The sequence below is a fragment of the Gordionus sp. m RMFG-2023 genome, chromosome 2, assembly GCF_954871325.1.
Source record: "Gordionus sp. m RMFG-2023 chromosome 2, tfGorSpeb1-WG-v2, whole genome shotgun sequence".
Taxonomy (NCBI): Eukaryota; Metazoa; Nematomorpha; class Gordioida; order Chordodea; family Parachordodidae; genus Gordionus; species Gordionus sp. m RMFG-2023.
Window position 1 is genome coordinate 40,892,497 of NC_088776.1, and position 25,646 is coordinate 40,918,142.

Sequence of the window (25,646 nt, forward strand, 5' to 3'; positions counted from 1 at the left end):
ACCAATATGTAATTCAATGTGATGACCAATAACCAATATGCAACTTAGTGTGATGACCAATGACCAGTATATAACTTAATATGATGTGATGACCATTAACCAAACCAAAATGTAACTTAATATGATGACCAATAACTAATATGTAACTCAATGTGATGACCAATAACCAACATGTTACTCAATGTGATGAACAATACTAATTAACTCAATGTGATGACCAATAACCAATATGTAACTCAACGTGATGACCAATAGCCAATATGTAACTCAATGTGATGAAGAACCAATATGGAAGTTGGACAATAGGCTATGAATTCTATATAGTGAAACAAATGATGATTTACAAAATATTTTAAATCCACCAAGCTTATATGACAAAATCATGATTGAAGAAGGCAACTTACGATAAGGATATCAAGCTAACGATGTGGTCTAACCAACGTGTAGTGTTGTTAAACGGCTCGTTTTGAGCCGATTTTTAAAAACGGCTAACTCAATATTTCCTCCAAAATAATATTACGCAAAGCCTCAAGATTAAGGAACAAAGGCGGGCATCTATTAGCTAAATCTCGTGGTTTAGGCAATATTTTTTTGGCTAAAATATTGAGTTAGCCATTTTTAAAAATCGGCTTAAAAATAGTCGTTTAACAACACTACCAACATGATAGAATCAAGCCAACGATAACGCATGATGGATGCTACTACGAAAATAGCCAAAATTGCAGACCATTTGAACAACAAGCTCTCACATCTCAGATGAAGGAGAATGTTAAATAAGGGAGTTGATTTTTTATATTTAAATTTGTATTGATATTTTATATAACTTTAATTGGTATTATTTTAATATAACCTTATTTAATATGTTGATGAAAACTTACGATTATTTTAGCTTGTAACCTTGCTTTTGTTTAAAATATTTTTGTAATATATTTTGATATTTTGTTTAATCAAATTTGTATTTAATATAAATGATATATATACCTTATTTTTTGATAATAGTTTTTAGTTTTTTTTAGATTAATGTAAAATATAATAATCTCAATAAACGCATTTTTTTTACTTTTCTTTTGTTCACTTTTTGCACCATATTAACAATTTTATAATTTAAATCCCACAAATGAATGTAGCCGTTAGTCTGGCTCATCCAGGCCAATAACAATAAAACACAAAGATTAAATTTAATATAGAATTGCCTTGCTATTTTTAATCGTATCCTGGCTGATTAAATTTATGTATAGATAATACAATTTTTATAATTTGAATACTTTGTAGTAAATTACTACATATCCATAATCGATCATTTTTTAAGTTATAGTAGAACAATATACTTAGATTTTTTAAAATTTATATGTTCATAAGCATTTAATAATTCATCATTTTATATCTATTGAAACTTAATAGATATAATCAAAAAATAAAATTATTATCTGGAATATTTGAATTTATAATGTCAATAATGTCAAAGAAAAAAATGTTCGCATGTTTTTTAATTTCTTACAAACTAGACAATTAAATATTTATTTTTTATTTTTATCCTAATTGATTACGATTATACGAATAAATAAACTTGCAAAACCGAAGAAATATTTTCATCATAATTTTACTATTCCGATTTTCTTGATTATATTATAAAAATACTCCCACTGGCTAATTTACTCAAAGGTACATCTGGTCAAACTCTTGTTGATAGAGTTACAGCTGCTAAACATACTTTATCAGGAGCAGGATTGGCCAAATCAGTATGTAAAGCAACTACAGAAGAAATTATAGCTCCTAAAAGAAAACATTTAGAAGGTAATTTAAGTATTTTATTTAAAGTTACATAGTAATATAATCAACTATTTTATTCATGTCTAAAATTTTTAAGTAATTAAATTATATTCTTTAATAATAAGCTAATAAATATATTCTTGACAATTAAATTAACTTAATTTGTTTAAAAATTTATATATTACAAAATATCTGTTTTTATCATTGAGGTAGATAATAATTATAAATCAAGCTCACATCAGTGTTTTTTGAAATTAATATATTCATTTATTAAACTTTTATAAAATTACACAATTTAAATATGTAATAAGTATCTTGCAAATGATATTATTGATTATGGTGATTTTTATTTTTAATCATCTTATATTGTATATTTGAAATAAACCTATTAAATGCAAAATATTTGAAATAAAAAATAGAGCTGATAAATATTGAAATTGATATTTTTAAAAAAAATAAGATGAAGAGGTTTTTTTTTGGTTTAATTTAAAATATCTCTGAAATGAATATATAAAATTTTATAGTAGATATCTTATAGAAGATTTATAATTATTACTCATTGTAAGTAAATAAAAATTAAGATTTGGCAAAAATGATTATCTATTTTTATTTATTATTTGATAGTCTACACTCTACAATATAATATTCACTTTTTCTAAATTGGAATATTGAAAAATGGTACTAATTTTATGTTTTACAATAATATGGACCCACCAAAAATTTTCAGGAAGGAGGTGGGGGTCTTGTTAATTGTTGGGGATGGGGAAAATTTTTTTAAAAAAATAAATAGACATTCATATATTTTTTGCTATTTTTATTGAAAATTTCTAAATGCAAACTTTAAAATAATTAAAAGCTAAATTTTGGGTATTTTTTCATAAGCCATTAAAATTAAATTTGTTTTATTAAAACTTTCATCAATTATCCAGTGATTGATAAAACCCTCTTGAATGAAGAATGAGCCCCCATAAAAAGCTGTTGATTCCCCAATGACTGGCTGTTACATTTAGATAATTCAAATGTAATATAATATTTTTTATATTAATAATATTTTTAAAATAACGTTTTTCTGCTATTTTGGTTGCTATAATCTCTTTGTGATTTTCATTTCGCAATATGTTTCAATGTTAAAGCTTAACAAGGATGTTATTGGGACCATCTTATCTGCAATAAAATAATTTTTCAAAGGGGGGCAATGTATCAATTAATACAAGATACAAAGTTATAATCAATGTAAATCTTTATAAAAAACGTTTAACAAAATAATTATTTGATAATATATTTTTTAAAGAACTTCATTTAGAGTCCTTTTCACAAGCAAATTTTGGTATGAACTAAAAAAAATAATGAAGATTTTTAGGCAATTTATGAATCCTTGAATATTTTTCGGGAGTCAGATTAAACTTTGATATCAGATTTTCAGTCAATCTTTATGATGTCAAATGAATTTTATTGATTATTATAGTCAATTTTTAGCATTTACTATATTAGTATCTGCTGAATGAAGATACTTATTAATTGACACAAAAGATCAATAGCTTCAACTAAATCATTGGCAAAAACCTCTGAGAAAATTTCTACTGGGAAAGTAAAATGATACTAAACCAATAGCCTCAAAATTCTCATATATGGTATGAAATGTCTACAAATGATCAACCCATCTCTGGTCTAAAAGCTTTTTAAGTATATGACCTGTATGTTTACATGATTGTTAAAACCCTAAAAAAATTGTGTGATGCATGCTATATTGAAAAAATTATAGCAATATTTTGATATCAATTATTAACAATTAGATTCAACTTTTAATTATTAATTTTTTTAGAACAAGGTTGGTACTTCTCCATTTTGATATCAATTATTAACAATTAGATTCAACTTTTAATTATTAATTTTTTTAGAACAAGGTTGGTACTTCTCCATTTTGACTAGACATGACACCTATGTCTGGTTTATTAATGTTTTTCTGTATAATTCAAATAAACTTATTGTATATTGTATTTATAACTTTTAAAAAATAATATTCTAATTTTTGCCATATTATTTAAATTACTTATAAAAAAATGTTCTGGGTGTCCCACTCAAAATTTTTGCTGATGACAAACTACTCAATTAATTTAGGTGGTTTAGGGAGACTCACAAAAATATTCCTAGGTCATCTTGTGTTTCGGAGTTTTATTGTATGAGTGTAATTTCTAGGTCGTTATCTTAATTAAAATTGTAAGTTTAGAAATTGCAATTGATGTGATATTAAAGCACTGTGAATATCCACCTATTTACATTGACTCTCTTTGATTGGTCTCTCCCTATCTTAATTATATTTTTTTGTAGAATATCCACCTACTTGATTCTCTTCGATAAGTCTCACTATCTAAATTATAATATTTTTTGTGAAATATCCACCCATCTACCTTGAATCTCTTAGATAACTCTCTCTCCATCAAGATTATCAAATAAAAATTATATATATATCGCAAGATACATATAGAGGCACATATTCAAGACTGGCTTGGATTTTTAGATTTTTAAGCTTTGCTAGATTTAATTATTTTTTCTAGAATGATTCTTTAAAAAAAAATTTAAAATAAAATTTGATTTGTTTCAGGCTTGGAATGGCCCTAATCAGGGTTGCCAGGTTAAAATTTTCAAATTTTGGGAGAAATTTGTTATTTTGAGGGTTAAATATGAAAATTACTGTAGAAATGTAAAAATTGCTAAAAAAAAATTTTTTTTGTGGGAAAGTACTGGACTATGGCCAGGATTGTGAATCCTTAGTTATCCCCCTATTAATTCTTATAATTACTTTATAAATATTAACAAAGTAGGTAACGTTTTATAATTTCAAAATAGGTATATTTTATATTAAAATTTCTACTTCTTTGTCTTGGAGTTATTTTAATTTTTTATATTATATATAAAAGAATTTAAACGTGATACGTGTTAATTAAGCACCTAGAATATGAATAAATGATGTTGATTTATTATTGTTTAAAAATAAAACATATGATTAAGGTAAAAGAATAGAAAGAAATTTACAAACGACATGTTATTTCAATAAATACTTAAAATTTATTTTAAAAATATAAAAATAATCAATTACTCAAATTTATTATCTATAATATATAAAAAGACATGTCACACTTACAGTGTCACAGTCACATGTCACACTTACAGTGTCACAGTCACATGTCACACTTACAGTGTCACAGTCACATGTCACACTTACAGTGTCACAGTCACATGTCACACTTACAGTGTCACAGTCACATGTCACACTTACAGTGTCACAGTCACATGTCACACTTACAGTGTCACAGTCACATGTCACACTTACAGTGTCACAGTCACATGTCACACTTACAGTGTCACATGTCACAATTTATAATATGTATTTAAAAAATCCTGAATTTTGAAAAGCGACTGTGGCCTAATCGGCAAGAGCATCACTTACAAATACGATGGCTTTGGGTTCGAATCACAGCTAAGATCATTTTTTTTCTTTATCCTACTTCGTGGTTCTGTCCTTTAGGATGGGCATTAACTAAATTACCATTGGGCCTGAAAATGTTGTCATTTGCAGACCTCTTTCTTTCTATGGGAAAATAAAAGTGACAGACACATATCATTTATAAATGGATTCTTTGGCAGAGGTAAAATACATTATGATCTGCTGTTTCCGATGTAATCTTGACCAGAGGTCTGTAATGGGCAAGTTTTGGTGCACCTGCTTGCTCATTTATTTAAAAATTTTGTTTAACTTGCCTGTCCAATGTTTAAAAATTATTTTATTGGTTGATTTGGCTCTTTATGTATTATTTTAATGTTTTTTACTTAGACTTATAAATTATGAAATAAAAAAATAATATCTAATAATAAATAGAAGTCAGTTGCTCATTTTGACTGAAATTTATTTCAAATTCTCCTACTCATTGTTTTAAAAATATTTTTAATCCCCCCCTCCCCTTCACTCACCAACCTAATATCTTTCAGTATATCCACAGAGTTAGACAAAACCTTCATCTAGCAAGAAAATTTTTTTAGGTTTTAAATTGCAAATGAATGTATAAAAATTCATTTAGGAATTTTTGTTTATTGAGCACATAAATATAATTTTTACAGATTTTATGAAATTAATAAAATGAAAATTCATATGTTCCGATTATATATTTATATTGAAGTTAATAAATATATCAGAGACCTGTATGTACCATTTGCACAGCCTGCCCTGGATTTTTTAAAAAAAATTTTTTGGCATAGCTCGGTCTGGATTTTTAAGATATATTAAATTTATTTTCAATTTTTATAGATAATAATGGCTATTTAAAATATACAACCCGACCTGGATATCTTTAAAATTTTTAGCCCCACCCTGGGTATATTTAAAAAATTAAAATATGGCCTAACCCCTGTACCTGTGTCAAAATATATTTTCTTATAATAATGATCATCTTGAACAATGGATCCATATCATTATAAGATGCAAACTTATTCAAAACTCTGTGGATAACAATTTACCAAGGAGTGCTTTGTTGCTTCCATTGTTAATAAAAATCCATAAAGGAAGGATCCATTCCCACAATCTAATAAATATTTGCATTTTATATGATTACTAGCTGATGTCACATAAGAATGACAAGGAATTAGTATTCTCCTTAATTTGATAATGGATAAATCAGAAATAAGCCTATATGAGGTGTGAATCAGAAATTTACCTTATTTTGATGAGATTTAATTCCAAAATTTTTATTATTCTTATAATATATTAATGAAGTATATATATATACTTATTGCATTTAATATGTACAAATATTTGAAACATGTTTGAATATATTTTTTTAATTTGTATTAATTTCCTTATTTTTTTAATTTTTATTATTTATGTACTCAATAAAAAACTTAATCTTGCTAGATGAAGATTTTGTATATTGTTATCATGGAAAAAGATTTTGGATTTGGACTTATTAAGAATGAGTCAAATTGGCTTTAAGAAATTAAAAACTAATTATTTTAGGAAGAGCATCACAGATTGCTCCATGATACCAAAAATTTATATCCTTTTCAAATTCAATTTAAGATAATGAATGAAATAATGAATACCAAGGTAAAATAAACGAGGACGTGGGCTCTCTACTGGATCCTTTCGTTAGAATCTATGTCATGGGGGCTGAATAAAGGAGTTTTAATGTTACGTATGTCTCTAGGAATTCTGAATAAACAGGGAATTTGGGATGAAAACAATTTATGAAATGTTCACGAAATTTGCTATTGAAAGCATTTTAAAGCCTACTTTGATAATAGCCATGTTAGGAGATGGATTTTGGATATAATATAAATGGCATGTGAAACTATTTTGCCTTCTACCTTAACACCAATCCTAATTGATACTTATACTTTATAAGTTAAGACCCTGGGTTTTGACCCGTGGCAATTATTGTTGCTAATAATATTTTAAATAGCCCATTACAATGGGGTGGATACCACCACAGTGTTTATGAGTAATCACCCCCCAAAATTGTTTCGAATTTATAATGCAGGTTTTTTTTAAAAGAGTATTTAGGAAGGTTTTAAAAGCATTTAAATGATTCTTTGAGATGATTGTAGATTTTATACGAAGTGAGGGGGCAGAAACCATTGTGTCTGAATGTGGAAAATTTGTTAAAAGTATTTATAAATATCATAATTCACGAATTATATTTTTTTTATTCCATATTTTCATTAAAATATTTGGCCTTTTCTCTAAAAATTTATAGAAATTTTGGAAGAATGAATATGGATAATCTATTCCTCTCATTTGACTTTTCTGGTTCACCCATCGTCAAATGGTAAAATTTATTATTTATTCATAAGTAGAAAATTCTGATTCCCTGTAATTCTTGACGTGTAATCAGCTAGTTTATATAATAAAAACGTTAATGCTAAAAAAAATTGTGTGGGATAAATTTAAAAATTGCGGTAGTTTTGCAAGAGTGAGATGTCTGCGTCACTAAAAAATTGTGTCTCCCGCTGATGTGGGGAGACCAGGAAACCTTGGCCCTAATATTTATCATTTATTCTTTAAATGACTGATTTCTTAAAATTATATTATCATCATATAATTTTTTAAACTGGGATTACTTTTCAATGTTTAGGCTTATCAAAACCCGGTCACTCTAGAATGATCATTATAGAGGTTTCACATGTTCGCTACTTATTTTACATTAATTTTTTTAAAATTATTATATAACCCCTCTTTTCTTCATTCATTAATTATTAATGATAGTTAAAACATCTTTTCTCTTTCTGCTAAATGTAAAATAATATTTTGTATTTTCGCCTCAAATAAAATTATAAAAACAAAAGATATCGTGAATGACATTGAAAGACTTATTTATATTTTGCAACAACATAAAAGACTCATTCCTCTTTAATATTCTGTGCATATAAATAACTACTTTACACAATTATAATATATATCATATACATATATTATATATACTTAATTTCAATTCCCATGTTGGTGGCATACATTTTTCTCATTTTTTGTCATTTTTCTTATTATAATAATTTGTCAAATCACTACTTGAGAGGGCCAAACAATCATTTGAAGGTTGCTCTAATCACATTTAAAATTATTGTTTTTTTTAGAGTAGTTTAGATTACACTCTCATTTTGCTTCATTCATTACTTCCATTCGTAGATTAGCGCTTCTAAAAATTATCTCCTAAAATTTTTATTATGCATGCGAATATCAAATGAATTTTCGTAAAACAATAAAGGAAATCCACTTTGCCCACTTTGATACGCTTCTACCTTTATGATCGAAATTCCTTTATTTATTATAATTATATCAATATATCTATTAGTATTTAATAAGCTTTCTAATTGGAGGGATAGGAATGATTAAAAAAAACTTTTTTAATTAATAACCTTACCTAATTAAATATTCACTGATTGACATTGTTTTTTCTCTTTATACAATTATGGTACATTTCAATTATAGATATACAACAAACTTAAAGAAATTATTTTCTATGTCAAAATTCACGTTAAAAATATTATAAACATCTTGACAGATTTTTTATTTTTTAATCGCTTTTTAAAATTAAAGAACATATTCTTATCAAGTATTTATGATACGGATAAAAAACAAGTTGGAATTTAATATGCAGGCATGTTTGTAATGTAATAAATGTATTGTATTCATCAAATCAAGTTTTATTTTCTATTTCATCAACACCTTTTAATAATTAATTTTGATAATTGAAATATTCCAACCGTATGTTGGAAAAAACTGTCGTTATTATAGGTAATGACAGAGTTGTTAACGCTCCTTTTTAAAAGGAGCTAGCTCCCGCTTCTACCTTCTCAAAAGGAGCTAGCTCCTGTTCCCGCTGCCAAATTTCTAAAAGGCGCTAGCTCCCGCTCCAAGTAATAGAGTGCCACTCCATAGCTGCTCCTTTGATTTTCATTTTTTTAGAAGGGACACGAAAAAAATTCATATTTTTTTTATCAAAAAGTTTTTATTTATATTAAATGATATATATCAAAATATTTATAATTTTTTATTAGCTTTTAAAAGTAATATATTTTTTAAATTTGAATCTAACAAACATCCACGCCTTTCAAGCCTGTTTAGCAATACTAAATAGGCGCTCAACAGGAGCACTAGAGGGAAGCGGGGTATTGTATTTTATAAAAAATATTTTTTAATTTAGGTTGATATCATTATTTAAAAAATATTTGTCCAATATATTATCTTTGAATTTGTTTTCTTAAAAAATTAATTAATTTGTATTTAAGTTCATTGTTTATCCATTCCCAATTTAATTTAAATGCAGGTTCATCATTATAAACAATTGAAAATCTGCAATAAAGGTATCTAAATAGATCATTTATTTTTTATCATAAACCTTTGTTGGCAAAACTCTAAATCTGCTAAGTCATTTATTTTTGAAGTAAGTTTGGAAATGGTTGGAGTTAAGAAACCTATATCCATATGAAGCTCTCCTTCAAGGATTTTTATTTGCCAAAGATTAACCAAACATTTATTTATTTAGATAACGATTATATTAATATTTACTTGGTACTCTTTAATAAATGTAGGTTCTTGAGAGTTATAACGTAAAAGCCTATAGTTATCACATAACTCATAAAGGTCTTTTTGTTTTCACTTAATATTTTATCTAACAAAATCATAGATTCATAATACAAATTCCATCTAGTGGAATTTGGGCATATCAGATGCCTACCCAATTTTTTGACAATATTATCTGCCATATTAATAGACATAATTTGTTTATTCCATAAAGATTGACACTTTTGGAAGGAACTTATATTTTAACTGATTAGATGTAAAACCAATATAAAACTCGGTTTAACATTTAATATTGCATAAATTTAAATAATATAAAATTTCATTTTTATTAAATTTTAATTAACAAATAAATGGATTATGAATATTTTAAAAATAATTTAACATTAAATTTAAAAGAGCGGTGGAGCGGCGCTCCTCCACTCCAACTCTAAAAGGAGCTATCTCCCGCTCCCGCTCCTGAAAAAGAGATGTTTTGAAAAAGTGTAGCGGCGCTCCAGGAGCGCCCCTCCTTAACGGGTAATGACATAGACATTATAAATTTAACAATCTTATTCATCCTTTTTTTAAAGAAAATTAAATAATTTTGTTTTAAAATCAGAAATTCATCTATTAAAAAAATGTATTATGTTGAGGGTTCAACATGATACTACGTATGCCATTGTTATCTGAAATACTTATTATTTTATTTGGTTGTTATATGATTAATAATTAATTGGTTTAAATTACCTTTTATTTTATTTTATTATTTGGTTATTATACGTTTAATTATTAATTGATGTAAATTGATTTTGTCACTTTATACGCCTAAAGTATACTTTGGATTAATCTAAATTATTTTTAAATTAGTGATCTGCATCGTGTCTAATTTTTCAAGACTGGCCCGGCCAAAAATTTTTTTTGAAAAATTTCGTCCGACCCGAACTCAATATCTTGTTTTACCGGCCCAGCCCAAACCTAAATTTTTTTTAAAAAAATTTACCAGCCCGGCCCGGCCCGAATTTATTTAAATATAAAAATTAATTTTTATGATTACTCAAAATAAAAGATATATGTTATATGGTGTCTAGTTTCTATAAATAAAATCAAATATTTTTACATTAGAAATTCAACATAAAATTGATAAATTTAGATATATTAAAAAATATTCCAAGGCCCGACCCCTCTCGGCCCGATTTTTAAAAAAAATATTAGGCCCGATCCAGCTCGAACCCGATTTCTTTTAAAAAAAATAGGCCCGCCCCAGATTTCTATTTTAAATATGGGTCATTCCACGTCAAATGAGCCACAAAATGAGATTTTCGGCCGACCCCCTTCGATTTTCTTAAAATAAGCAAAGAAAGGTCAATGTAATTAAGAAAAAACTAAAATTTTAGTCTCCATTTATATTTTTGAAGATATTAGGGTTCAAAATGGCAAAAATGACGTATTTTTACCTTTATCTGCCTTCATTCAATTAAGCATATCTTAAAAACTACATAATTGTAAATAACAAATTTAGTATCAAAATTACATACAAAGATTCTACTTTTAGATAAAAAATTTTTTATTTTTTTCCAATTTCCGGCCATTTTATTTAATATATAAAGGACTAAAAACGATTTTTTGGAAATAATGCGACCTTCAATTTTTTAAAAAAAATTTAGTAAACAATACTAAACTTTACCTTTATATATATAAAAAAAAATTGGTCTGGGACGCGGCCATCTTTATTCTCATAATTTAAAAATGTTTAGAAAAGTGTATAAATATTTTTCCGAAAGGGGGCGTCTTTTATAAAATTATATAATTAGTTTTTAATGATTTTTTTTGAATTATTTGATATAATTTAAAGGATTATTCATCTTCTAAGTGATAACAATAAATTAGGCTCTCATTCAATTATTGAAATTATCTATCGATAGAAGAAATTCAATTTATTACATTATTTATAATTTATTATATATTTGCCCATATATCATATATTTAATGAATATTAATAAAATATGTTCAATTAAGTATCGAGTTCTTGGACGCCAAAAATAATATCAAAATTTTCTCTACTTAATTTTTTAAAATAATTTGATATTTTTAAAATATTACAAATATTAATTTATTATTATTATGAAATTATTTACAAAATAAAAGTATTATCATAAAATAACTCAAAACAATATAAATGTTGGATCGGATTTTCTAAAATCGGCATAGTCTTACTTGTAAATTAGAATAACAATAAATGAATAAATAAAAATTTTAAAATTGATTAATCATTTAATAACACATTCATTCATTTTTTAATTAATTTCTTGGTATTTTGATTTCAACACCTAACCCCAAGCCTGGAAAAACTATAGACGAATATACAGTTTAAATTGCGCAAGAATTTTATTGTACGGACGAAATAAGCAGAATCATGCCAGACAAGAAAGATTGCGTTTCGATTTTAACCAAAGAAGGAAAAAAGAATACCATACAAAAGAGATTAATTTTAGATAATTTAAAAGAAATGTATATATTTTTTAAAGAAATGAGGCCTGATGTTAAAATTGATTTTTCGAAATTTGCAAGCATTCGCCCAAAAATTGTATACTCGTTGGAGGTAGTGGTACACATGTATGTGATTGCAGCTACCACCAAAATTTTAAATTAATGATCATTGGATCAAATTTAACCAATGATATGTTGCCCTTTAAAACATACAAACATATTTTACACTTAATAATTTGTAATTCGCCTCAACCATCCAGTTATATGGGCAAATGTGATAATTCTCCAGGGTCAACACATTTACGCGATTAAATAGAAATATTGTTTCGTTCTAATGACATCGAATTTATAACATACAAACAATGGCTATCCGTAGATAGAACCACTCTTGAAACAATAACCAAGTCAGTAGGTGAATTTATCAATGCCTTTTTTGAAAAAATGGAATCTTTATTACCCCATTCTTTTATTTCAACGCAACAATCGTTGTATCAAAACAATCTAAAATCGAACTTTGACGAAGATTAATATTTAATTTTATGTGATTTTTAAAAAAACTATAGCTTTATATTTCAGGTTGAATTACAAAGTTATCATTGGAATAGGGCTCAATCCACTGTTCACCCTTTTGTTATGTATTATAAAGATAATTTTGCAAATGTTTGTTGCCTAAATTATGTAATGATATCCGAAACTTTGCAACACAATACAATAGCAGTACATTATTTCCAAAAAACATTGGTAAATTTTTTAATTAATAAAATTTGTATGCTAAATTAAATTTTTTATTTTTCCGATGGATCCGCTGCACAGTATAAAAATCATAAAAAATTTATTAATATTTGCCATCATGAGATGGATTTCGGGGTACAGGCGAAATGACATTTTTCTGCTACAGCACACGGAAAAAGTGTTTGTGATGCGATTGTGGCACTGTTAAAAGATTAGCCTAGAGCTAGTTTACAAGGCTTTACTCAAAGCAAATTACCACATCAATTGTACGAGTTAGCTAAAGAAAATATTAATGGCATATATTTTGAATAGATCATCAAAATAAATTATGATTACGAAGATCTATTACTCAGAGAAAGATTTTCAAAATCTAGACCTATACCTGGAACAAACAAATATCACCTTGATTCCAACAGGTCTACATTAATTTAAAAGTATATTGTATTCCAATTCAATAGAAAGTACTATAGAAAAGTTATCATATAATGATGAAAGTATAATTTTTGAAGAAATATCAGGATACATAACGTGTGTTTATGATTCTAATTGGTGGTTACCCTTTGTTTTAGTGAAAAATCAAAAGCAGGAAGAAATATATATAAAGTTTTTACACCCATCCGGACCTTCTAATTCCTTTACATTTCCAAGTATAGACGACACTCTTTACTTACCCAAATGTCATATCTTAACATTAGTTTCACCGTTAACTGCTAATGGCCTTAGTTATACATTGTCGTCACAAGAAAGTAAATGCGCTACCGAAAAATTAGAATATTTTAAAAGTGAGTTATATATTAGATTTTTAAATTTAAATTATATCAATTTTTTTTTAATATTTAGGGCGCCATATATATGAAATGCAAGATTCTGATTCATATATTCAAGAACTATAAACATGGTTGAATATATTTTATTAATATTCATTAAATATATGTTATATGGGCAAATATAAATAAATTATAAATAATGTAATAAATTGAATTTCTTTTATCGATAGATAATTTCTATAATTGAATGAAAGCCCCATTTAATGTTATTTTTTACAAGATGAATAATCCATTAAATTATATCAAATAGTTCAAAAAAAACCATTAAAAACTGATTGATATATAATTTTATACAAAGACGCCCCCTTTCGGAAAAATATTTATTCACTTTTATAAACATTTTTATTAAGGCTGTGCCGATCCTCATATTTTTCAATGATTGGATCCGATCCGATATTTTTCGATATTGGTTTAAACCCGATCCGTCCAATATTTATGTTGATTTTTCACCACCCCACTTCGAACCAAATGTAATTAAGAAATCAAAATTCTAATTATGCAATTAATTTAATTTTTTGATTTCTAAAATAATTTAAAACAGCGGATATTGGTAGTATTAAATGAATTTTTCATTATTCCTCCCCGTGATATTAGAATTCCGCAGATAACACATTTTGCAAAATTATCTTTGTCTTTTGTAAAATATTTCCATAATTCAGATAACATATTTTATAAAATTCTTTTATTTAAATTATAAATAATAAAATTGGCATTATTTAAAAAGATTTAAAATAAATAATTGGGTGTTCCTTTCTATTTTTATAAAAAAATTGTAAAATACTATAAATATATTTTAAAAAATAAATAAAATTTAAGAAGTGTTGTGCATTTGCATTGTTTAAAAAAAATTATTTAGGAAATATTATTAATGTAAAATAAATATACATAAAATAAAAAAAGAAAAGTAAAAAAATCGGATCGGATCGGGTTTTTTTGCAGGTATCGGCCCGATCCGATATTTCTGGAAAACTCGAGATATCGGTGCCGATCCGATCCGATATTTAATATCGGCACAGCCCTAACTTTTATAGATTTTGAGAATGAAGATGGCCGCGTCCCAGACCAATTTTTTTTATAAATATAAAGGAAGACTTTAGTAATGTCTACTAAATTTTTTTAAAAAAAATGAAGGTCGCATTATTTCCAAAAAATCGTTTTTAGTCCTTATATATTAAATAAAATGGCCGGAAATTAAAAAAAAATTTTTTTTTTCAAAAAGTAGAATCTTTGTACGTTTTTGATAAATTTGTTATTTACAATTATGTAGTTTTTAAGATAAATGTTAAGAGACTAAAATTTTGGCTATTAGAGTAAATATATCAATTAAGGCTTATTTGATAAGAAAAAAAATTTAACATTTTATTTATTTACATTTCTATAACGAAATCATTTTTATCTCAAAGTCTTAGGCTGCTATCACTAAATATGAGTTTAGCTTGACTAATTACCGTTCAAAACCGGGTTTATTGATTTTAATTTAATTACCCTTATTATTAAAAATAGCAAAAGTCATCGAATACGTTTATTTTATTATTTGTTGATGCAAAAAGCATTAATGGATTTTTCATGATAATAATGTCGTCATTCTTTTCAAAGAAAACATACTTGGAAAGGATTTTTATCGATTATTCTTAGAAATCATATCTAATTTTTCAATAATCTAACTGAATTTTATTTTCATACATTTAAAAAAATAAATTAATATCAAATTCTAATAATGGATTTTTATTATAAAGCAACAAAATGTAATTCAAAAAATATATATATATTTAAATTTCAAAATTGTAAAATTCAATGTTAACTTAAGATTTAATTATAAAAGAATGTCTTTTTTTAAATGATTAAATATAATTTAAAATAGCATAACCCCGAAGTTAGCGAGAATTCGCGGCGAAGTATACAAAAATTACGAATTCGCGCTAATTATAAATTCAGGGTTTAGCTACTCTTTAAAAAAAAGTATTATGGTAACATAAGCTAATCTTCAAAAAAGTAGAGCTAAAATTAACTCACTACATTTAGCGCTCTATGTTAAACACTACCATTTCACAGTCAAAATAATAAAATGATTGAAGATGTACAATTTGATATTTCTGCCAATACTGATACCATTCTTAAATATTTTTTGTAGATACTTATAACACCCGATTCTTAGATTTTATGACTCTTGGAAATCATTTAATTTTCCAGTTAATCCAGTTATATAATTATATTAATAATAATTAAAGAAAATTTGAGATTAAATGTTTACTCAAATTGGCCGTCAGATTTCAGATGGTAAATATTATAAGAGCTTAAATTCGACAAGTTGCGTAATGATATAATACATTTCCTGATTTTATTCACGTTCCCTATTATACATTTTTTTAAAAAATATTATTAATTTTAAATAATTTGAACTCTCTGTCCTAAATTTTTTAGTAATCCTAATTATAATTGGCAAATTTGGGTAACATTCTTATTTTACAAAAAAATATATTTATCACTAGAAGAATTTGATAGAAATGCTACCAATAATGATTTGGAGTTATTAAAAATGGTTTTTATTTCCAATATTCTTCTTTATTCCAAATATCAATATCAAAAGAAAAATCATATAAATAAAAGTATGCATCATTCCAAAAATCAGTACAAAAAGAAAATCATATGGAAAACACATAAAATCCGTTAATAAAAACAATCCCTAAAAGTAAAACAAATAAAAATCCAAATTGATTGACATTTCTTATAATATATTTATTATTTCTATTATTTAATTTTCATTTTCAACCTCTGTAACAGTTATAATAATATTTTTGCCACAATATAGGATTAATTATTAATAATTAATTTTACTTTTGATGATACATTTTGGATAATTTTGAAAAATTACATGGCAAGCGACTTTCCTCTGCTTGATAATACATATATCCTAAAGATGCTCTTGGAATCTGGGCAACTTAATAAAATAAGAGAAGACAAAAAAATCATTAATCATACGTCTACAATCCTCGTTTATTATTGATTGACTATGGAGTTGATAATATTCGATATAAGGATAATGATTAATGAAAATATTTAATGGGAGACCGGTAATAGTGATATCCCGGGCAGGTAATTTCTTCTCAAATAATTTAAAAATGAATAAACTTTGAGTTTTGAAATTTGACCCAAATATGTATTTTAATAAGGTGCTTTAGTAGGTCTAAAAATATTTCACACAAAATTGCTCTAAATGTGAATTTAAATTTTAACACGTCAAAAGTAACTTTAATTTTTATATTTTTAATTTTTTTATAAATTTTACTTAGATTTAATATAAATTCTAAATGATAAAATAAATTAAATTTTATCATGTATAAAAATATTAACAATATTTATGGTAATTTAATATCTTTAATTTAATTAATTGTCAAGACCTGGGGCAGGTTTTGACGGGGCAGTATTATTTTTTAACAAGGATTATTTTGAATAAAAAAACAAAATTCATAAGAACATTAGAAGCCATATGTTTGTCTAGCTAGGGCCTATTTTTTGTAAATTATATGTCAGTTTTGTGAAAAGTTCTTGATGATATATAATATAGATTAATCTGGTAAATTTAACATATTTAATCATTTATTTTCTTTAATTTACTTACAATTAACATTTTTATATATTTTTTTTAAAAAAAATCTAAAAATAAAGAAGCGCTATGACTCACAACGCGAAAAGTTAATAGGTACCCCGGATATTTTAATTCTTAATTTTTATTTTTTTAAATTTTGTAATAATAAAAAAACTAAAAGTTTTTTTTCTTAAATATTAATTTTTATCGAAAGAATAAAACAACGTTTAAACATTTTGGAAAATTTCCTTCATCTATTTTTTTTATAGCACCTTATTTTTTTATGGACAATATAACCCCGGTTATACTACTTAAATATTGAATCATTATTTATAATTCAATAGTTTTTAGTAAATCTTTAATTGAATGACAATTGATAAGAAGAATAGGTCATTTATCATACTTTGGAGTTTTGTTAAACAGCTCGATTTGAGCCGATTTTCAAAAGGCTAGCTATTTTCTCCAGAAAAATATTACGTAAGCTTGAAGATTTTGCTCATAGATGCCGCAAAAAGGTTTGGACATTAATTAGCGGTATCTCGAGACTTAGTCAATATTTTTCTGGCTAAAATATTGAAGTTGGCATTTTTGACTCAAATTATGGCATTCAACAACACCACTTTTGCTCTTGATATAGTCTACGAACTAGCATGCTAAAATATTAACACTAGTTTAACTTTTATACAAAATTTAACTCAAATATCAAGGGTACCCACAAAAATCATCTTTTTTGATCAATCTAACAAGGAATGGCGCTATAAAGTAATTGTCAAAATGCTTTATTTTTGGATAATTTCAATTACAATTTATATCCTTGCTATTGAGATGTGCACTTTTAAATTTAAGCAAACATCGCGATTCCGATGATTTTGACATTTATCTTCTCATACTATACATTTCATGCTACTGGAATATAAGAATAAAATACCTAATCCTCTAAAATTATAAAATAATCCACCAAAATATAAATATATATAAAATAATAGTAAAATTACAAGAATACTTTTGTAATTTTTTAGTGTTCGGTCATTAAAAAATATTCATTATTGCCATATTTGATTCGATTTTTTTCTCTAAAGATTTTTATAATCTATGCACGAAATAAAATTATTTTTAAAATAGCGAATTTTATCTTTGGCTTTATAAATTAGTAATGCACTTGTATAAAATATAAAACTTATATATGTGGTAATAGAACTCGAAATTTTTTAAGTCAATTGGCGATTTGAAATAATAAATTTTGATTCACATACTAATAAACAATGATTAACTTTTAATTAGATCTATGCGGAAATAAAAAAATATTTTATATCTTATAAAATTTTCCTCATTCAATTGACTTATTTGAAAGAAAATAATGTCAATCGATAGAATAAAATTTTCAATCAAAAAAATATAATTTTCGTTTATATTAAAGAAAAATTGTGAGTTGAATATAAATTTTTTTTAAAATATTTCATTCAAAATTTTTTTATCCCAAAATTTTCGGATTGAAATTTTTTTTATATTAATTCACGGTTTTTTCTTTTATAGATCAATTCCATATCTATTATAACTTCATTAGATACAGTTATCACACTCCACTCTAAAAAAAGGAAGAGAGATAAGGAAAGAACAAGATCTAAACAAATTAAAGAGATTTATACGAATGAAAGAACAAGAGACACAAATTAAATAAAGTAAGATAAAGAATGAAAAATAAGAATGAAAAGTAAAAAAAAAAGTATATCAAGAACCCAAATTGTTTTATAACCCTTTTTTTAGGAAGATTTATTATATATTTTTTAATAGAAATTAATTGGCTAATTTTACATTTTTCAAAAAAAAATATATAATATAAAAAGAGGAATTGATTTTTTTTAGAAATGTAAAAATAATGAATGCCGATCTACCTATTTGATTATTAAATCATTAGGGCCGCATTTATATTAAGCGCCAAAAGAGTGCGGTATCTAGCGATGAGACATACCGTGATTAATTAAATACATCACTATACTCTGATATGAATGCAGCTTAATTGTATATTAGGGGTGCGCCAAACTCGGTTCGATCTCTCAATGTTTTGCCAGGCCCATTATAATTTTTTAAAATATTTGTCCAGCCCTTAGAATTTTACGAAAAGTCTGGTCCGCCGGAAAATTTTATAAAAAGTCCCCCTCCCCTGTCCGTAAATTTTTCTGTACTAATTTACCAGTCATCACATTTTTAATATCTATACCTCTATGGCTATCTAATAGGCATATCTCTTTAAAAATATGATTTGACTGCAATTGAGAGGCAGGTTTCCATATTAACTAAAACGAAGATTATAGGCTATTATTTCCATAAGAGAAGAAAAATTACCTGAAATTTTGTTTACGTCATGCTAATTTTTATAGCCTAATAGTGTGACCTAATTGAGCGTTTTCGAAAAAAGCAAATCAATTTGCGTTTTTATTAATGTTTAAAAAATTGTAAGCCGATACATTTGAAATACATTGTTTGCGTTTTGCGTAACCAAACGCAGACGCCTAATTAGGTTGATGAAAAAATTTTTTTTAAAAATACGACAAAAAAAAGAAAATTAAATTGGGAAAAATAAATAATTTGGATAAAAGAGCTTAGGGAAAACAAAATAAACAAGATTTGGTAGTGTGTATGTACCTTATTGAGTTATAAGAATCAATCAGGAATTTTCTATCTTGATTACTTAAAAACCATTGAGTTTCCAGATGGTATAATGGAATGGTGTTGTATGAATGCAAAAAGCCTGGGATGTATTTTTTTAAAATATAATAAATGCTGTTAAATATCAAGATATCCTCGAAGAAACACTGATGCATTAATACAGTATTATGTCATGAAGCAAATAACATTTTCCAGCAAATCCAAACCCACAAAAACTTTCTAAGGATCATAATATTCATTAGTTACCTATTTCCAAATTTTCTATTGAAAACATGGGGTCAAGCGAGAGCTTAGAAAACAGCGATGTAGAAAAATTATTATATGAAGAATAAATTAGAGTTTATATGGATATCTACAAGAATATGTGCCAGAATCTTATCAATTCAATGCCACAAAGAATAACCTTTGGTATAAAGGCAAAGATAGATATAACGCAATTTTTAACCTAAATTTATTTATCAAATTTCTTATATTCTTTCAATTTTTATGGCAAAAGGAAATACAATCTTTTATTTTTTCTTACCATATTATATATTTTTATCGATTTAACAAAATTTATACAAAATCGAAGATTCTTTAAAAAGAGATTTATGTTTATGTCTAAAACAAATTATTCGTTTACTATTAATTTATATAAAATGGAATTTATTATAATCAGTTTCATAAGGAATAATGCCTTTAAAACCAATATTTTAAATTTTTGGCTCGATATCAATATATAAGCTTCCTATCATTTTTGTATTTTAAAGTATTTTAAATTATCTACGCATTATAACTTATGGATGAGACATTGAAAATTAAAATATTAGTACACTAAATGTGTAATGGCTAAATGTCGGTTAATTTGGCTTAATCTATAAGTACATGCTGAAATTTCATTAAAATTAAGGCGTTTTATTCTTACAAATTTGAGCTGCTATATTTTTAAGAAAAACCCCGAGACCAGAGTTTTCTGCTAAAAACTCGGGTTGGCCCATTGTTAAAAATTAGTAATTACCCAACTATACCTTCTACATACTTAAAAGATGATAATTTAAGGAGAGATTTTTGATTAGCTTTATTAATTTGGTTTATCAGGGATTCAAACCAAGTTTGAACGAAATCGGTATTAACCATTATAATTTACCGAACCTGAGCCGTTAAAGATTTTGCACCATTCTCTTTTGTGCAATTTACGAATTTTAAAGCTGAATTTAATCTTTTTCTCTTTTATTATTGATAATAAATGGGTTATTCTTAGACTATATGAAATTATATGATGCAAACTGATTTTTAAAAATGTTTTAAAGTAACATTCCCTTGAAATCTTATTTGAGAGGTGAAAACAGAAATTCATTAAGAAAATATTTCAAAGAAATGACATGCCCATTTTTAAGAATATTTACCCTCTTTTGAATTGATATTCTTTAGTCGTCCTTTATTTTAAGTAGGTTAAAAACCCCCATATTTTTATATTTCTGTTGCTATCTTTCTTCCAAAATTTTCTCTATTAAATATATTTGAAGAAAATAATCCTTGAAGATCACAAAATTGATGATATTTTGTAAAAAATAAAATTTTTCGTGATTTAATCATTAATGATTTATTAACGCTAATAATCACAAAAGATTTTTACAATAAAGTTTTTAATTTTGTGTAAATTTGATCAAAATAATACTGTTTTTGAACATTCTCAAAAAAATCTTTTCATAAAAAAATTTTCAGATATCAAAAGTATTTTCAGATTTTTTTGTTTTGAAAATCGTTTTAAACTCTGAAATTGATATAATAATATAAATAAAATAAGCAGACTATTGTTAATTTAAAAGAATAGGATGGACAAATGAATATAGACGAATAATATTTGAAGGCGATCATAGCTAGTGTTTTTAAAGTTATTTTTTAAAAGTAATTAGTTATACTAAAAAGTTACTTTCGAAATATAACTAGTTACATAGCATAATTACCTTAAAATTTACCCAATTCTAATAATTACATTAAACTTTAGTGCATTAGACAAAAGTAGTTTTAAGAAAAAAAATAATCTTATCATTCTTTGTATATGTTAGAAGTTTAGCAAACTAAGGGACTATGCTTCCATAGACCATAGTTTTTTAGCAGATTTTTGAAACATAAATTATCTATAACCCGCGTTTTTAAAATTTATTTTTATCGTATTCCAGTAGTGTTCACCTTGAGAACTTTAGAAAATTTTGCCATGTTTTTTTAATTTGTATAATATGATAGTTCAATAAAGGTTTACGACAAAATTCTCTTATTTTCACATAGTAGGTCAGGTACTCTTCCAAAAATCAGGTCCTTTAAAGTAAAAAAAAGGGCCAGTTATAAATGATTAGATTTTTAAAAATTTTCTAAAAACTCAGAAAGTTTAACCCTACTACCTATATTTTATCTATTATTTCTCAAATAGGAATAAATAATTGCTTTGTCAAAAAAATTTTAAGTTTATATCAAAGATCTGCATAGCTGGGATAGACCTTTTTTTAAACTTCCGGTCCAGCCCAATAAAATTTTACGAAAAGTCAGGCCCGGCCAGGGCCATTATTTTTTAGACGAATTTACTGGGCAACACATTAATATCTATATCTAATTTTTCAACAATGTCCATTAAAGGCTCTTTATCTCTACTCTAAGGCTAAAAACAGTTATAAATCAATTGTATTTTGATATCTGTATTGTGTATATTTGTAATATTATCATTATTAGGGATGTACCGATATTTTTTATTGGATCGGGCCGATATTTCATCCATTTTAAAATATAGGTTATCGGCAAATATTATAAAATTTTCCGATCCGATCTGATAAAAAATGGCGTTTTTAACAAAAATAAAATGTTATAAATTTAAAAAAAAAGTTATATCTAAAATCATTTATTTTTATAAATAAAATCGAAATCCAATTCTATGTTTATTTTTTTAATAATAATAATTAATTATAAACTTTTAGAATTGCTAATTGAATATAAACTATAACTGATTATATAATATATTTAAATGATATAAATTATGGTATAGTTAGATTATAAATGTTATACTAATAAAAAGTATATTAAACATTAAAACCATTGGTATCTTTACAGAATACAAAATTAGATATGATATCGGATCGGTATTAGGCCGATATCAATTTAATATCTGGAATATCGGATCGGCCTTCAAAAAGTAGTATAGGTACACCCATATTCATTATCATAAATAACTTGTGTAATTTTTTGTGAATTTACTCTTTGTTTATTAGTTAGATAGACCTTAAAATTTATAGAAATATGTATCTTGTTAATCCGTAAATTTAAATAGTATTCATCAAAATCAAAAATATTAGGTTGAAATTTAAAAACATATCAAATTTTTATGACTGTGTTGGCCTATAATTTCACGAAAATCTGAGATCTCTTGTCCGATTTATATATATGAATTGTTTATCGCAGTACATTAATTTTTTATGTATATATTTCCCGACCTGCCCCATTAAATTTTTCCCGACCCGCGAGTTGGATTTTGGACGGATCGGGCTTTGAAGATTTCTACTACATACAAACAAAATCTTATTACTATATTCTATTAAAAGTGTATAATTAATTTAATTTACAAAAATACAAGAAGTTTGATAACCTTAAATCGAAAAATAAATTTCTCACCTAAATTAAATTGTAAAGTTGTTTAAAAATTTTAAACAATAATATTATCACAAATTTCATATATAACTGGTGGGAAAGAATTACAAACAAGATTTATTTTAAATTTTAATTTAAAAAAATTAACAATTTATTAAAATTGTCTATCTTTTTATTTAACATATAATAGAATAAAAAATGTAAATGTAACTAGTTACGTTCCCCATTCCCAAAAATTTAACTTTGCAGGCTAAAGTTATCTTTTACAAATTGTAACTAGTTATATAGTTCATCAAAAAAGTAACAACACACACCATAGCATAATGGTTTGACAGTTCATTTAAATTATAATGTTCAAGTTATTATAAGCATATGTTTATAAATAATATTTAATTATAAATGGCATTTCTTACATTACAGCTTCTTCATTTTAAATGTTTTATGTTATACTCATTACTAGATTTGGTGAATTATACCAATGAGCCCAACATCTCGATACCCCAAATGGCCAATCATTTGATAGATCGCAGCATGAGCAGCAATTGGGTGGTAGTTTACAAATCGCTCATATCGGTTCATCATCTTATGTGTTACGGTAACGAGGTAATATATAATATAAATTAAATTGATAAGAGAAAAGTAGGAATAAAAAAAACCAACAACGAATAAGTACAGAAAAATGATAAAATTTTTCTCGCACCTATTGCAGTAAAGATAGGTGAGAAAATCTTCTTAATTGCCTAGAATTTTTTTAAACATGTTATTCCATAAATCTTAATTAATTTTTTACAGTAATAATATGATACATTTCCTTATATTCGCATTTACCGATTTGATTTGGCATTACAATATAACCGATATCGATATTTATATTGATTTTTTTTTACTATATATCTTTGAACCTATGTCTTAAAAACCACTATTATTTTTTAATAAAAAAATCAACTATTCGCGAATGATGAAGTGTATTTTATTATTTTTTATTCTCCAAATCTTCTCATTTAAAATACGGATAATGTTTATAGCTAACTAAATATAGTTTTGCTAGATTTCGCTGATTTTTAAAAACGGCTTCAAGGGTTTAGCTAAAATATTAACCAAATAATAGAAATAAAATCTCCAAACTTGGGTAATTTACTTTGGCTAAAATCTTGAGTTAGCCTTCAAAAATCTGTTAAACTGTTTACACTAGCTGAATGTAATTTAGATATATAAAAGCCTTTTCCAGATAATATAACAAAAAATAGGGTAAAATTTTTAACTATTTTTTAAAATATTACTACAAGTTACAACAATTAGTTTCTTAATTTATAATATGAAATTATATATAAAATAAAAAAATTATATAAATATACATGCAATCATAAAATAACCCAAAACAATAAAGATATCGGATGGGTTTTATGGCAAGTTCTAGTTAATATAGAGATGAATGTATGAGATGGGATTTGAGTTAGGAAATTATCTAAAAAAAATATTTATTAATAATTAAAACAGGTATTTTTTGCCAATTGTTTTTCTGTATTCTAAATATTTAATAACCTTATTTATGCTATAATTAATATTTTATCTCCAGCGATTTACTCAATATTTGGCCACCAATAATTGTGCATTTCAACTTAGCAATTTTTTGGATCGTAGTACCTCAGCCGGTAATGGTGTTTTTTTTAAAATTATTTTGAATAATTATTTTTTTATGAAGTGGTTATAAGACTTGTTATATTAGGGAATTCCTATTGTTTGGTAAAACAATTTAAAATCTAAAGTGATTGGCTAAATAATAGAAAAAGACAGGACTCGAAGATCAATCGAACTCAATTTTTGAACCCGCTACTTAGTGATCTATATCTCCCATAAAATTGTCTAATTTAAAAAATAGAGATTTTTTCTCTCAACACAATCAACACCTTAT

General features: G+C 25.5%; 1 protein-coding gene across 1 annotated transcript in view; it reads left to right on the top strand.

The window, feature by feature from the left end:
- Positions 1 to 1,604: 1,604 nt before the first annotated feature.
- Positions 1,605 to 25,646, top strand: part of LOC135924337 (phosphatidylinositol-binding clathrin assembly protein-like) — a gene marked incomplete at its 5' end in the record, with an annotated part of 57,873 nt that continues 33,831 nt past the window's right edge. The window contains 3 exons of the mRNA XM_065459395.1: positions 1,605 to 1,794; positions 24,195 to 24,337; positions 25,311 to 25,386. Of these exons, the coding sequence (XP_065315467.1) occupies positions 1,605 to 1,794; positions 24,195 to 24,337; positions 25,311 to 25,386 (409 nt within the window). The remainder of the gene's footprint in view (positions 1,795 to 24,194; positions 24,338 to 25,310; positions 25,387 to 25,646) is intronic.